General features: G+C 46.4%; 1 protein-coding gene across 2 annotated transcripts in view; it reads left to right on the forward strand.

Moving 5' to 3' along the window:
* The window catches only part of Dpysl2 (dihydropyrimidinase like 2), a 102,226-nt gene that overhangs the window by 27,027 nt on the left and 59,935 nt on the right, over positions 1-15,264 (forward strand). Inside the window, exons 1-3 of one of the 2 annotated variants that reach the window (XM_005355481.2) lie at positions 8,802-9,196; positions 12,266-12,354; positions 14,673-14,857. In XM_005355481.2, coding sequence (XP_005355538.1) covers positions 9,158-9,196; positions 12,266-12,354; positions 14,673-14,857 — 313 coding nt within the window. In that variant the 5' untranslated portion in view covers positions 8,802-9,157. Of the gene's footprint in view, positions 1-8,801; positions 9,197-12,265; positions 12,355-14,672; positions 14,858-15,264 lie in introns of those variants that run through there. The other variant, XM_005355480.3, reaches the window with a different exon arrangement.

Below are 15,264 nucleotides of genomic sequence, written 5' to 3' on the forward strand. Positions count from 1 at the left end.
CACATCTTGATTTTTAAAAAATGTTATTGTTTTGAGACAAAGTCTTCCTACATAGTCTGCTGTGGGACAATGATCTTGTACCCTGTAAAGACTTGTCAGTTGTATTGCTTTAATAAAATGCTGATTGGCCAGGCAGGAAGTATAGGTGGGGCAATGAGAACAGGAGAATTCTGGGAAGAGGAAAGACTCAGTCTACAGTTATCACAGAGGAAGCAAGATGAGAATGCCTCACTAATAAAAGATACCAACCTATGTGGCTAACACAGACAAGAATTATGGGTTAATGTAGGATGTAAGAGTTAATAAGAATTCTGAGCTGATAGGTGAACCGGTTTATAATTAATGTAGACCTCTGTGTGTTTTTCTTTGGGACTAAATGGATGTGGGACTGGGTGTGACAGAAACCTCTGGCAACAGTAGTCTAAGCTAGTCTCAAACTTGTGATTCTCCTGCCTCAGTCTCTCTAGAACTGGTATTACAAGCATAGATCACATACCTGACTTCAATCTTGTTTTGGTGCACCATAAACTATCCTAAAAATGGAATTTAGGGGGCTGGAGAGATGGCTCAGTGGTTAAGAGCACTGGTTGCTTTTCTAGAGGTTCTGAGTTCAATTCCCAGCAACCACCTGTAATGAGATCTGGTGCCCTCTTCTGGCCTGCAGGCAGACAGAACATTTAATACATAATAAATAAATAAATTAATTAATTAATAAATAAATGAATCTTTTAAAAATAAAATTTAGAAAACAATTTCATTCATATGAGCAAATGTGTGGGAATAAATGTGAGCAAAGAAGTGAAAGACTTGTACATTGTGTTGTGTTAAAAAGCATAAACTATTCACAAAGGAATTAAAGAAGAGAAAGATAAATGGAAAGGCATCCCATAGTTCACATCAATTAATGAGTGACAGAATTGACATGTTTCCATCAGATCCTGTTGGCACTTTTACAGAGATAGAAACCAGTCTTAACTAATGCAGGATGCAGGACTACCAAGGAGCATGACTAATCTAAGCATTTTTGAGGAAGAACAAATCCAGAGGCACCAAAGTTCCTGATTTGAAAATGTATGAAAAGCTATGGTGATAAATACAGGACAGCAATGGCACAAGGACAGAAGCACAGGTCAGTGCGGCTAGATATGAGGCACAGAGCCAATCACATCTCATAGAGCTGAAGACCACTGCAGGAGCTCTTGCCTAGCAGAATGTTCAATTCTAGCACTGTAGACAAACAAACAAAATCTCCCATCAATACCAGAAGCATTTACTTAAAAAAAAAAAATAAAAGAACTGGGCGGTGGTGGTACACACCTTTAGTCCTAGCACTCGAGAGGCAGAGGCATTTGGATCTCTGTGTTCAAGACCAGTCTGGTCTACAGAGTAAGCTCCAGGACAGCCAGAGCTACACAGGGAAACCTTGTCTCACAAACAAACAAACAAACAAACAATAATAATAGCAATAAAACAAAGATAAGATACAAAAATCTTCAATGCCCCATGTGGTCAACTAATTCCTGAAGGTGCTAAGAACTCACATTTAAGGGAGGCCAGATGCCAACACAAGGCAAAATAGTAGCATCTCATGTATTTTACGGCAGGAATGAAAAACAGAACAACTATGTTGGAAGACAGTTGAGCGATTTCTTAAAAGGCTAAATATGCTTTTGCTAGGTGACTTTACACCTTGATGTGATGAAGCATATACCCAGATAAAACTCTGTATGGAAACTTTTACAGCAGCAAAGTCATAAGTGCAAAACCTTGATGGCTACCAAGCTGTCTTTCCCTTTTAAAGATTTATTTAGTTATCTTTATTATCTTAATGTATTTGTGTTTGCTCACGTGAGTTTATGTGCACCATGTGTATGCAATGCCCTCAGAGTACAGGAGAGTCCATCAGCTCCCCTGGGACAGGAGTTACTGATAGTGGTGAGTCACCATGTGGATGCTGGGAACTGATCCTGGGTCCGCTGCAAGAGTAGAAAGTGCTCCTAACTGCTGAGTGCTCTCCAGCCCCCAAGATGGATGTTTTTCAATAGAGAAGCAAATAAATGGATTATCCACCTGATAGAATAGTAAGTGATAAACTAAATGAGCTACCAAACTGTGAAAAGACAGAGACTCTTACCCATGTATTGATGAATGTAAGAAGCCAATTTTGAAAGGCTAAGCAGCGTATGACTCTGACAATACGATGTTCTTGAAGAAACAAAACAACGGAGTCAAGAAGATTGGTGTGTGTGTGTGTGTGCGTGTGTGTGTGTGTGTGTGTGTGTGTGTGTGATAATCTGGAGAATGCAGGGGATTTTTCAGGGCAGAGGAACAATTCTTTATGATACTGTAATGGTGTACATTACAGAGTAAACCTGCTGGGTATGGTAGTGCATGCCTGTAATGCATCCCAGAGCTCGAGAGGTGAAGGCAGAAGGATCCAGAGTTCAAATACATTCTCAGCTTCATAATGAGTTTGAGGTCAGTCTGTGCTATATGACATCCTGTCTGAGAAAAAAAACCACAAAGCACAGGAATGAAGTGTGAACTCTAATGTGAGTTATGTTCTTTAATTAATAATGTGTCAACATTGGATATGATGGCTCATGCCTGTAATCCCATTCTCTAGCACTTGGAGGATGGAGGTAGGAAGATCACCATGAGATTGACACCAGTTTGAGTTACAGAATAAATTTCAGGTCAGCCAGTGCTAGAAATATTTCTATGTATAATATATATATAAAATTTGAGGCAAAGTCTCATTTTAACATCAGCATATATGTGCATATATAAAAATTTATTATTATATGGTATATGATCACTGGTGGTAACAAATTTATTTGAAGACATAGATTACTAATGTGTTAATAATAAGAGAAACTGTGGTTTTTGGGATAGGGCATATGGAATTCTTGTTACTTTCTGCTCATTTTTTCCCCTTTGAACTTAAATGCCCTAAAATCAAGTTTACTGATTATTTTGAATAAGATCACATTATGTAATAATATAGTGTAACTTATTTTTATTCATTTAATATTATGTGGTGGACATTAAGCAGCTAATAGTTGTTGAAAGAAAGTAGGAAGAGGTAACAGGTCCCTTAGGGTAAAGTCTACAAAGTAGTCCTGAGGTTGACCAGTTGCCAACTCTGTGTGAGATCTCTTTCTGTTAGAGCAGGGGAAGAAGTCAGTAGTCATGGCTTGAGAAGCCAATGAGAATGGAAGCTGAGAAAATGAAGATCATGAGAAGAGGCTACACTTGGCCGGAAGAGAGCTCTGGAAGAAGGACAGTGGCAGGGCAATAGCTGGTGAGGACACAGAGCCCAGCATGGTGAAAGGACCAGGGCGTTTTCCCAAGTTCAAGGAAGTAAAGAGCAGAGACACTCGATAGCAGTCAGTCTAGAAAGAATACCGCTGCTGTAACAAACAGACCCCAGGTTGTATGACTGGAGCACAGGAGCCATTGTTAAGAGCCTCAGGTGTGTATTTACATGAAAGTCAGTTTTGTATGGGTGAAATAACCTAAAAAAAAATCCTTCAGTCAACCTAGCTATATGACAGGGCACCCCAGCCACATGGGGTAAGACGTGCTTTGGCTGGAGAGAAATCAGTGAAGACATGGTAGGATCACCCGTGCCTTTCTCTTGGGCAAGACAGGGCCTGGGTTCTACAATCAAGTTATTTATTATGGGAGAACACACCTGTTGAACCATGGGCCTCTTAGATTTGAATATTTTTCTTGCTGGAGTGGGAAGCCGCCCTTGACTAGAGACCTCTTTGTACCTTACATCTCTATCTGTGATAGGATACAAAGACAAACCTTGTAGGGCTCAGGGGAAGGTGAAAGATACGTATTGTTTTTTAAAAAACGTATTGAATTTGAACTTTGTCAGGGCTGGGGATGAAAGCCAGGGACTTGCTTATTCTAGGTAAACCCAACCACTGAGCCACACCTGGGCGGGGAATATGAGTTTAAACTCTAGTGCTCTGAAAGCTCTGTTTCCTGCCTTTTTAGCTACGCAGCAACATTGTAGCAAATTGGATTGTTAGTGGAAACCGGACAAGTTGAAAGTTAATAATATTTACCACTCTTTTGTAGAATGAAGGAGCTGTCCACATTGCACTTTGGGAAGAATAGAAAGTTCTGAGTAGGGGTAAAACCTTCCTTTTAGCTCTTTGTTTTGTTTTGTTTCCTCCTCCTTTAGAAGGTCTGGGTGCGAGGCTCAGTGATCAGAGGAGAATGAGAATAATCTTCCTCAACCTGGCCATGGCAGACTGTATCCCTGAGGGTGGAGCCAGGGTTCAGATAATTCTGATGGGCAGATAGGCTCTGAACACTAGGCCAAGTAACCTAAAGGTTCTTTCCCATTATGAAGTCCACTAGTCCAGGACAAAGGAGCGAACTATCTGCATACTCCTCATTGGCCACCAGGGGGAAGACCTGAGACAGGAAGGCCAGAGTCAGGTGCCTTGTGTCTCTAACAGGGACAGAGACCCCAAGGACAATCTGCATTCACACACATTGGGGTGCAAGGTGTGCAATGTGGGGTCCTTTAGGTGGTATCTGTGCTAACTGGAGACCGGAAGAAAAAAATTGATTCTGTTCGTTTCTGTGGCGTGCTTATTCATCCGTGCCCCAATCCCCTTCTCGGCCTCATGTAGTCAGGGGATCTTCAGGACCCTTTCAGAGCCCCAAAGGGGCAGTTCCTACCTGCTCAGCTCTGGTAAAAGCAGTGTATGATTGCCCTGATGGCCCTCACTGGTCGCTACTCAAAGGACTCGCCCACTGAAGGTGGTAGTGGGCTGGCCGCGTGTACGGCAGTTCTTTGGCAATCTGTACCCTTTGGGTTTCCACAGTCAAGAACGCGATCACCATTGCGTGCACCCACTGCAGCAGCATACTCCAGCCAAAGCCCTTTGGTTTGGGCACTGCCCCTTCTGTTGAGCACTGTGCCAGCTAACCTCTGCAGATCACATTGAAGGCTGCAGCCCTGGGCAACTGGCTGCAGTGACACAGGGCTCTGTGGCTCTTTCTTTCTGACCACATCTAGGTTTTGATCTTCCTGTCAGCGTTTTGTTTCCAAGTGCCCCTTGGGTGCTAGAAGCAGAAATGATTACTCCAGCTTCCCACACAGTGAGGGAAGATGAAACCAAGAGCCTGGGAGGGTTGTGCCCGGATAGAATTCACACTGGGTAGATCCTGAGGAACTGAAAGCAGCCAGTCATTCCGGAGACTCCGAACGACAGCCCTCAGCTCACTACCCCCATTTTCTGGTACAAAGATCTTATGAGTCTCCAGTGGGTGTTATCTCTACTCTACCCATCTGCACAGCCATCTTTCAAAGCCTCGAGTTCTCCTGTGGTACCCTTTATAAGGCTGGATAATCACCAAGACTGTAATAAATTCTTAGTTCTGTGAGTTCAAACAGAATTACCCCACCTCAGGCTTGGGGCTGGGGCTCACCATATAGTATAGGTGGCCTGATCAGACAAACAGTATCATCCACGCACAAGAGGGAATGATGGAGCAGAGGAAGGAGGAGCCTGGTCAGAGGACCAGGGTGTGGCTCCAGAATGGAGTAAAGGCCCTGGGTTAGCACCCTTTTTCCCTTACTCATTTCCAACATACAACTTCAGAAATGAGTAATGGGGACATTTTCCTAAGGACACCTCGAGTGACTCTGAGGTTGATTTTAGGATTAAGGACGCTGCCTGTTATCAGGCTTAGTGGAACATGGCAGTTTTGTTAGGAGAAACATAACATATAAACATAGGCAGTTTTTTCCCTCTCCTCTCCCACGGGAATAATTTTGCAAGCAAAATTCCATTGTGGTTCCAGGGACTTGAGGACGAGGGACTGTGTGGACAGAAGCAGACCCAGCGCAATGACAGTGTCACAAGAAAGACTGAGGGTTTTTTTTTTTCTTTTTTCTTTGGGGGGGGATATTGGTAATGGGGAAGAGACTTTTGGTTTTACCTTAACAATTAAAGTGACAAAGCCTATTTATTTATGAACCAATCACTAATGCCTGCTATGGGTCTGACTGCCGGGACTGCGTTTGAAAAAACAAAGAAACAAAAACCGGAAGTGAAAGAAAAGAAAGCACAAAATGTACTTTCTTACCTCTTTTATTTTAAGATACAGTCTTGTTAAGTTGGCCAGGCTGGCATTGAACTTGTGTTCCTTCTGCCTCAGCTTCCTGAGTAGCTACAGTTACAAGTCTATGCCAATAGGCCCAGCTAAACACAGCTGAGCACTGGGCACGCTAGGCAAGCGCTCTACTACTGGATTGTATCTGTTCTCGTTCTCTCCCCCCCCCCCTCTGGTTTGATTTGAAGCTCTGACTGCTGAGCATGGTGACAGGATGGGAGTCCAGGGGGAGGGGCAGGCAACTGCAGTGGCGGCTGACAGGGCACCTCCACCTCACCCCTCTGCTTATTGTCCCAGATGCCTGGGTGTTACCGTAGACTGTCTCAGTAGGCATTGCTGCTTGCCCTCTTCTGCTGCTGGGTGAGGAACTGCAGGGAGGTAGGTTCTGGAAGAGACTGTGAATGCAGAAGAGAAAGATTCATCCTCATCATAATGCATTTAATTTTTAAACCCCCAGAAGCCAGGCTGGAGCCCGGCTTCGAATAGCCTATTCCCCGATAATGATTCCCTAGGACTTTTCCTTTGAGTGTCCTTAAAGAGAGTTAACAAATACAATTCTGGTTAACCCATCTGTCAGTGTAGACGCTTCTTTCCCACCCCCTCTTAATTGCCTGCATTGAACTGAGCAGTAAAGTTTGCTAAGATAAGCAAACTACAATCATTTTCTTTCATCAATTAAAGTTGCTTTTTTTCTTCAGGACTTTCTATGTGCCAAATATTCTCTTAAGCTCCAGTCAAAACAGATAAATCAATTTCAACCTTATGTCTCTGGACATTTATGGGGAGAAATGTCAATTATCATGGGTTAAGAACCTTGTATGTAAAGTTGAGGGAAGGAGATTGACAGTAATAAGATGGATGGATGCGACAAAACAAAATATTCCATAGCAAATTGGTAAAATAGCAAGATGTATTTAAACCCATTAAGACCAAGAGCAGGGAAATGCAACAGAAAACGAACAATGTAACTGGAGGCTATTTTGTTTAAATTAATTTGAATCTCATTATCCTTCCCTGACAAGAACTTATTTTTCCTGTGATTTAATAGTTGATTTCCAGCTGAACCTTATTGGTGGCTTTCCCGGAGAGGAAAGCATATTTTCTTGCTTTATTTTCTTATTCAATTATTTTTCAGTTCATGAGATTGCCCAAGTGGATCTTGATCCTCCTGTCTCAGCATCCTGAGTGCTGGGATTATAGGATCCACCTGCTAAATTTTGTGAGCCTGGATTCTTTAGCCATTGCTGGCTGACATCAGCCCTTAGGATCTCGGTGGGCCCTTTTAGTGCACATCATAAACGGTTGGAACAGGAAGCAAGGACTGGCTTCTGTTTTTTTTTTCAAGATGCTCTGCTTAAATCGAACTTGAACTTGAATGAACTGACCAGGAGCCTCACAGTCCCCTCCCTAGTGGACTGCAGATTTTAAGGCAGGAGTTGAAAGGGTGATTTTCACCTCCTAGCCTGGAAAGACTGAAGACCCCTCCAGTGGCCAGGTGCAGAAAACAAAACAAAGCAGGGAAACAGAGCCCCAGGATAATTCTGTCTTTATCTGGCAGGTGTGAGCCAGTTAAACTGAAAACCTCCCTCCCTGAAAGGCTGCCCCAGGACCTAGACTTGGCAGTACCCACGAGCATTCTTTGATCTCAAGGTGAGAAGGTCAAAGTCACTGGAGAACCTTCTCTCGGGGTCCACTGCACCAGTTTTCCCCTTCCCCTGGTATTGTAAGAACATCACTGCCTGGTTTGACAATCAAAGGCTCGTAGGCCTATTGCACTGCTGGAGGGCACTTGGTGCCTAGAGCTAGTGTTACTCCATGACTCAGTTTCCCCTTTCTATGGGATATAACATCCCCTGTCTCCTGTTCTTGCTCCTTTATAATTCATCACGTTGCTTCTGGATGTGGGAGCCTTAGGGCTCCCTGCAGCTTTCTCCCCAGATCTGCTGGCGCCACAATTACACAAAAGGAGTCAGTCTTGGCGTGCCACCTAAGAGGGCGACCAGGGGGCAAGACTGGCCCTTTTGGCCCCACAGGCGCCGGCCTCCATCTCTTGTTCTTGGTAGCCCGCAGTCACACACACAAAAACAAAACAAACAAAAAAAACGTTCTCGGGCGGGGCGTTCTCTGCCCAGCAGCCCACGACCTTCCCGGATGCTGTTCGCGTTCCTCAGTTCCTCCAGCCGTCAATCCCCTGTCGCAGCAGCCGCTGCAGGGCGGAGGCCGCGCCTGGCGAGCGGGGCGGGGGAGGCCGCGGTGCAGTCGCGCGCTCGCCGCCAGCGAGGCCATTGGCTCTGCGCAGTCACCCCACGCGGGGCTGCAGCGGCGGCCTCCGCGGATTGGCGCGCGGGCGGGCGTGTGCGTGCCGCCCGGGTCGAACTGAAGCCCCTCCGTCGCGGGCTTGCGCCCCCTCCTCACCCTCCTGGGACGACCACTCCTCCATTGTGCCCTGCATTGCAGATGCAGCATCTGCGGCTGCTGCCAGCCGCAGTCCCCACTCGCCCGCCCAGGCTCAGAGAAAGGGCGCGAAAGGCGCGCTCCCCGCTCGGGCGCACGCACCGCGCCCTGCGCGCACTGCAGCAGTCGCAACCCGGGCGCTGCGCCCTGCCCCGCCTTTTCATTTGCATATCCCACGATCCTGTCCAATCAGTGAGCGTCTCTCGCGAAGCGGATGGCTTTTGCCTAGGAGGAAAGGGAGTGGCTGGCAGCGCATGCGCGGTGGTGGCTGACTGGAACCAAGGCTTTTATTGCTGTAGTTTATTTCCACCCCCTTCCCTCCTGTTCTCTCTCCCTCTTTCTTTTTTTCCGCCCTAGCTGGATCTGTGTTGGAGGAGAGGAGAAGAGACAGAGGATTGCATTTGTCTCTTATAGCTTTGAAATCCCCTAACAGCAAGACCAGCTAAGGAATTGTACTTTTTTCCTACAAAAATATATATTTTAAACGAAATCTTCTTTTCCGGCTGTCTTTGCTTTAAAGCTGTCGTCTTGAAATTACCCCCCTCCCCCAGGAGAGATGTCTTATCAGGGGAAGAAAAACATTCCACGCATCACGGTAAGTTTGGTACTCGGGAAACGCGAACAACCTTTTGTGACATAGAATAGCTGAAGAATGTATTTTAAAGGCGGAGGAGAGAGACTCAACTTTTCCTTCTTGTTGCCAACGGTGGCGATGGTGGTGAAGGTGGGGGGTGGGGGTTGGGAGATGTAATAACAGTTACAAGGCACGCAGTTTGCAAGGCGTTGAAATAGGCGCGGGAGTGCATGGAGGTAGCGCGCCAGACCCGCTGTATCCTTCATTGTCAGTACGAGATGCTGCAGCGCTGCCCGCGGGGTGCAAGCAAATGGATGCCAGATTGAATATGCATGGTCGAAGCTCGGATATTGTTCTCCGGCTGCGTGCTACGAGGCTAGGCTCCCGGAGCCTGGTGGTGGGGAGCCTGGAAAACGGATCCTCCCCTGTCTCCCGCCCTCTCCAGAAGGAGCTTTCTGGAGCCTTCTTCCTGCGAGAAGGAGCGAGTTCCAGCCCGGAGGCGTCATGACAGCAGAAGGATGCTGGAAAGGGCAGGGCGTACCGGGATGATGCGGAGGGAAGGAAGGATCGGGACTCGATGATGAACAGAGAAGGGCGGGAGCTTTTTGTGGATCCGGAGGACCAGGGGAGCCCTGTGGTTTGGGGCTGGGGTCTTGGCAGGGCTCCCGGCTCTCTTTCTCCATCTTTCCTGCCCCTTCCGCCACCAGGGAGGCGGTTGTGGTGGCGCATACAAAGCGGGCTGGGCGGGTGGGCGCTGGGGACAGCAGCGAGCAAGCTCGCGGAGGTAATGGCGCTGGCTGCTGGCTGCGACTCGCGCAGATGGCCCGGCCTGCCCTAGACAATGATCACCGTGGCCGAGGTGCTGGCCTCGTTCATCCCTGCCAAGCATCTCTGGGAGGAATTCGCAATGCTTCGGGGATGCAGCGGGTGGTGCTCCAACCCTCGTCCTCTCTTTGCGTCTTTTACTGGGGGGAAAAAAAATCTCACCGGTTATGTTTTCTACATCCTCGAAGGAAATCCCTGGCAGGGAGAATCGCCAAGGAAATTCATTGTTATATAATGCTGTGCGATTGCACTGGCCAGCGTGTGGCCGGCTATGACCCAGCGACACGCAGATTTGAAATCATCTTCCAAATAGTGAAGACGGGTTTTAAGGCCGGATTTGAGGGCGAGCTTTTTCTTTCCTTGTCTCTGGGGCCCTGGGACCCCGGCCTCCTTTCCCTGGTGCACAAGGACACACCCATCTTCAGGAGTGGTGTAAGAACAGTTGGCCAAAGGAGGGGGCGTGTGCCTGGGGTTTCTAGCTTGGGCTAGGTGGGTACTAACTAGCCTTTCTTGAAGTCCCCTCTCCCTCCAATCCCCGGTACCAGATCCCAAAGGATTGACACACAGGAGGCAACATACAGTGTTCACTGCCCTGAAGGACCGTATCTGGGAAGCTGGGCAGTGGGGGTGGGGAGGGTTCCTGCAAACCTCTTGTGATTAGCTGACTTCCTACACGAATAAGACAATTTCATTTTGACAGTATGGGGAGGGGGAAATTAGGCAACCACCACGACCACTTTTTAAAAGAGTGCCCCCTCTATCCTTGAAAAATATCTAGTCCTATACCCTAGGACCTATTGGTTCTCTCTCTCTCTGTCACTGTGGCCCACCTCTTATGTAAGAAGCCTTCTAGAAAGCTCTAGATTGAACAGACTGATTCCCCCCCTCCCTCCAGCCCGTTGTCGAGGGAGGGGTGTGGTTTTCTCAGTGATGGCACTGGCAGGTACTTCTGTGAGGAAGGGGAGGTAGTGAAGGACAGGACTTACTACAGACAGTCCGCTCAGAGGAGAAAAGGAGGGGTCCCTACAGGCTTAAGCCCGCTGAGCCTCAGTTTCCTTGTGTGTCCCCGCAGCAGAATCTTGTCCCATTCACTTCACAAAGGTAAAGATTTTTTTTTTTTTTAAATTTACCCTCTCCATGATGACAAGGCTTTCCCAGTGCCTACATCTGGATAGAAGACCCTGCAGTGTAAAACTGAACCGACCTTGTGTTTCAATGTAACGGAAGCAATAAATACCTTCTAAGCCCAATAGCGTTTACACTTATGCACAACTGTATCTTGTTTTCTTTGTTCTGTAGCATCATGTGTCTGTTTTAAGGAAAATTTCCCTTTTCTAGGTAGTTGCAAAGCGCAGGTAGTACTTGCTGAGGTTTTCTTTTGTACTAGAGTTCTGGGCTGACTGTTCTCAAGATGAATGCTGTTCTTTGAAAGGCGTAGCTTAATAAAAGGGGAATGGCTCTGCAATAGCCAACCTGTGCTTCCTCCCAGGTTGATGACATCACATACACCCCATCCACAGTGTCTTGGATAGCTGTGAGTCAGAAGATAGCATTTCTTTTACATGTTCTTGGCTCTTTTGGCTGGATTAGCCTTTAGTTTAGTTTTAGTATTTTTTTTTTTAAACACTCAAGTGGGTCAACCATCTGTAGCGATATTAGACTTAAAAAATTCCCCATGTCTAATTTATCATAAAACTCTTGTTTCTTACTTGTTAGATGGGTGTCTGTTTTTATAGTTCCTCCTTTGTCCATACACTTGCTGTGACTTACCACAAAGATAAACAAACATAGAGTGGACACACTAAGCTGAATGCCTGTTATGGCTGAAGCCCCTGTTTGTGTAGCATATGCTATGACAACAGACTTTTGGTCAGTTTTCCCCGACAAAAAGTTTGCCAAGACATGACTTTCCTACACGTGGGTGGATTTTTTTTTTAAAGATGAGGTTTAGCCAAAAATCATTTCAAACGCCTTGTCTTTTTTAGCTGGAATGTTCTATAATGCCTCCCTCTTTTTTTTTCTTGTTTTCAGGTCTAAGATGTTTTTGAAAAGATGGTTTGTTTATGTAGGCTGAGCTTACTCATCAGGTGATGAACAGCCTGCCTAGCATAGGTTCACTTTGGTTAAGGTACCTCCCCAAATTCCCCAACTTTGAGCATCACTCTTGAATGATGAAAACATGCCTTTAGGCCCCCCCCCCCCTTGAGAATGGTGCTTCTTCTAGGTCAGTTATATGTTGTGACCTTGTTCCTCTCTTTGTTACAGAGTGATCGCCTTCTGATCAAAGGTGGCAAGATTGTGAATGATGACCAGTCCTTTTATGCCGACATATACATGGAAGATGGGCTGATCAAGTAAGTATGATTCCGTGCTATGCATGTACATATGCATCACCCACACATACACATACGTACACATGCACACACACACCCAGACACCGTGTTCCTAAGCTTTAGCTTCTTTCATGTAAATAGTCTCAAGTTTTAATGACTCTATGCTTGGGCTGGGAATGTCGTAACATTGGTCCAATGTGCATCTGGCATTAGTCAGGCCCTGCTGAAAAACCCGAAGTGACCAATTTAGCATATTTTAAGCTTGTTTTTATTGGTGGTAATTAATGAATTTGGGGAATTCAGATTCAGGGAATTTGAAGTCACAGCACACATGAGCACCCATGTATTATGTAATCTGCTATTTTGAGCAGAGGTGACACAGCCCCCTCCTGGAGCCAGCTCACAGGCTCAGCTCACGATAGGCTGCATGCGCTTCGGTTTTCCTAGACTGTCATCGTTTGGGATGGAGTGCTCAGTCACAGCACATGAAGGTGGACAGCAGCCCGTCCTGCTAAGATGTGTACCCGCTTGCTTAATTAGGGAGGGCCACAGGATATTGAGTTAATTATCAGCAACTCAGATAAATGACTGCCTGATGCTGGAGGGATTTTAGGGTTCAATCTTTTTCAATTTTTTTCCTTTTAGACTTATTTTCTGTATGTGAGTGTTTTGCTTCCATGTATGTATGGATACCACATCTCTGTCCTTGAAAGTCGGAAGAGGGCATTGGATCTCTGAAATTAGAATTATGGACGGTCATTAGCTACCTGTGGGTGCTGGGAATTGAACTCAGGATCTCTGGAAGAGCAGCAAGTGCTCTTAACCCCTGAGCCATCTCTGTTGTATTCTTGAAGTAGTTCCTAGAATCAATGAGGCCACCCCGTGTTGCTTGTGTTTTGGGTTTGGGGATTCTGGGACTCTGGAGGGTACAGCAGTATCTTCATGCATGTCCTCTGGGGACAGCTCATGGGCTCTGGAGAGAGAGCACATCTGTTGGAAGGCAAGCAACCCAGCGAACGACATCGTTTAAATAAGCAGCGCTCATCAGACTCTCGCAGCCAGCGAGCCTGGAGAGGGTCAAGCTGCGCTGGCTGCGATTGCTTGGACGCTCACCCTGACCGGCGAAGCCAGAATGGGTCTTAATGTTTCCACAGTTAATGCTTTCTCCATGTGTGTTTGTCTGTAACAGCCTCAGCTCTGGGCGGTCACAGGCTGACTTTCTTATTCCTTTTGCATCCCCAATTGTAGGCGAGCATGATGGGTCTGGCCGAAGGACACTGGCACAGAATGGGGCGGCCTGATGCTATTTTTAGTCATGTTTATTTGTCTTAGAAATTTAACTCCTCCTTGATGAATTTTCCCTTAAAAAAAACTGGTAAAAAGATGTAGTAAAATTAAACAAATTAATTGAACGATGAGATCTTGTCTCAAAAATAAAATTCTACAGCTGGTTGGGATGGCAGCCACCTTTAAGCCTAGCACTCGGGAGGTAGAGACAGGAGGATCTCTGTGAGTTTGAAGCCAGCTTAGACTACAGAGTGAGTTTTAGGATAGTTAGGGCTTGGTAGAGAGGCACTGTCTCAAACAAAACATGAAACCCTCAAACACAAATCAAAAACACTGCCACAACACCCCTCCCCCTCAAATAGCATCGGTATTTGTTTTTCTACCTTTATCTGACTCCATGTGCACCTGCTTCCATATTCTACGATTATTGGAATTTCAGTGTTTGCTTTTTAGTTTTCTTTTTCCCTCCTTGTTTTGCTCTCTCTACACTTTTCCACCTCTGTTTTCCCTATATTGAAAAGGAAAACCGTGAAAACAAATGTTGGAAGATAGTTCTAGCGCGAACTGTCCTGGAAAACTAGCCGAATGGCGTGTCCGAAGAAGGCAGAGTGAACGTCATATAAGTGTTGGGGGCCTTGTCAGAATTCCAGCTTTGGGGTCTCTGAGAACTAGCCATTGAACGAGGAGTTTGCTGCCTTGTGTAAATTGTGCTTTGAGGACAGGGGCCTCATTCTCCAGTGCTGGTGGCTCAGGAGCTCCCTCTGTAGCCAAGACTACAGAACTTGAACTAGAAGTAATCCCTGTGTCAGCCTCCCAAGTTGCTGGGGTCATGCAAGCCCCCGTGCCTGGTTTTTCCTCATTGTTCCCCATCTGCTCATGTTTGGGGATGAGGAGTGGGTGGGAGTGCTCCCATGAAGGATGATAGGGATGACTCCAAACAGAAGTGCTCGCCACGTAGTGAAGGTCTGTTGATAGCGCGATGAGGACAGATGTCAGATCTGATTTGATTCCGCTTCTCATTGGCGCCTCTCTCACCGACTGTGCTTTCTCAGGCAAATAGGAGAAAACCTGATTGTACCAGGGGGCGTGAAGACCATTGAAGCCCATTCCAGGATGGTGATCCCGGGAGGAATCGACGTGCACACTCGCTTCCAGATGCCTGACCAGGGGATGACGTCAGCAGATGACTTCTTCCAGGGAACCAAGGCGGCCCTAGCTGGGGGAACCACCATGATCAGTAAGGCTCGGGCACTGTCACCTTAGTGTGGCTCCAGCGCAAGTGGTGGGGTGGGGAATGAGTCCTTGTTGCTAGATTGTAACGTTGGCGAGCTGAGCAGAGCTCTGAGCGAGACCATAGAGAAAGTAAACTGTCTTATTCCCTTAGCCTCATATTCTGCTAAGCTCTGTGTCTGCAGTTGAACTTGAGGATGGGTTTCTGGGGGAATTCTGAAAGATAAGAGGAGGGCTTGCAGCTCCATCTCATCTGGTACTTTTGTCCTCCTTGACTTCCGCATGTGACTGGGTTATGAAAATATGGCATTTGAAGCCGCAAATATTAGATTACAAAAATTCCAAGGATATTTCTCAGAGTGAAGATAGGATAGACGAAGCATTTTCTGTTTGTTTTCCAGACAGGGTCTTACG

The sequence above is a fragment of the Microtus ochrogaster genome, chromosome 17 (genome assembly GCF_000317375.1).
Source record: "Microtus ochrogaster isolate Prairie Vole_2 chromosome 17, MicOch1.0, whole genome shotgun sequence".
Lineage (NCBI taxonomy): Eukaryota > Metazoa > Chordata > Mammalia > Rodentia > Cricetidae > Microtus > Microtus ochrogaster.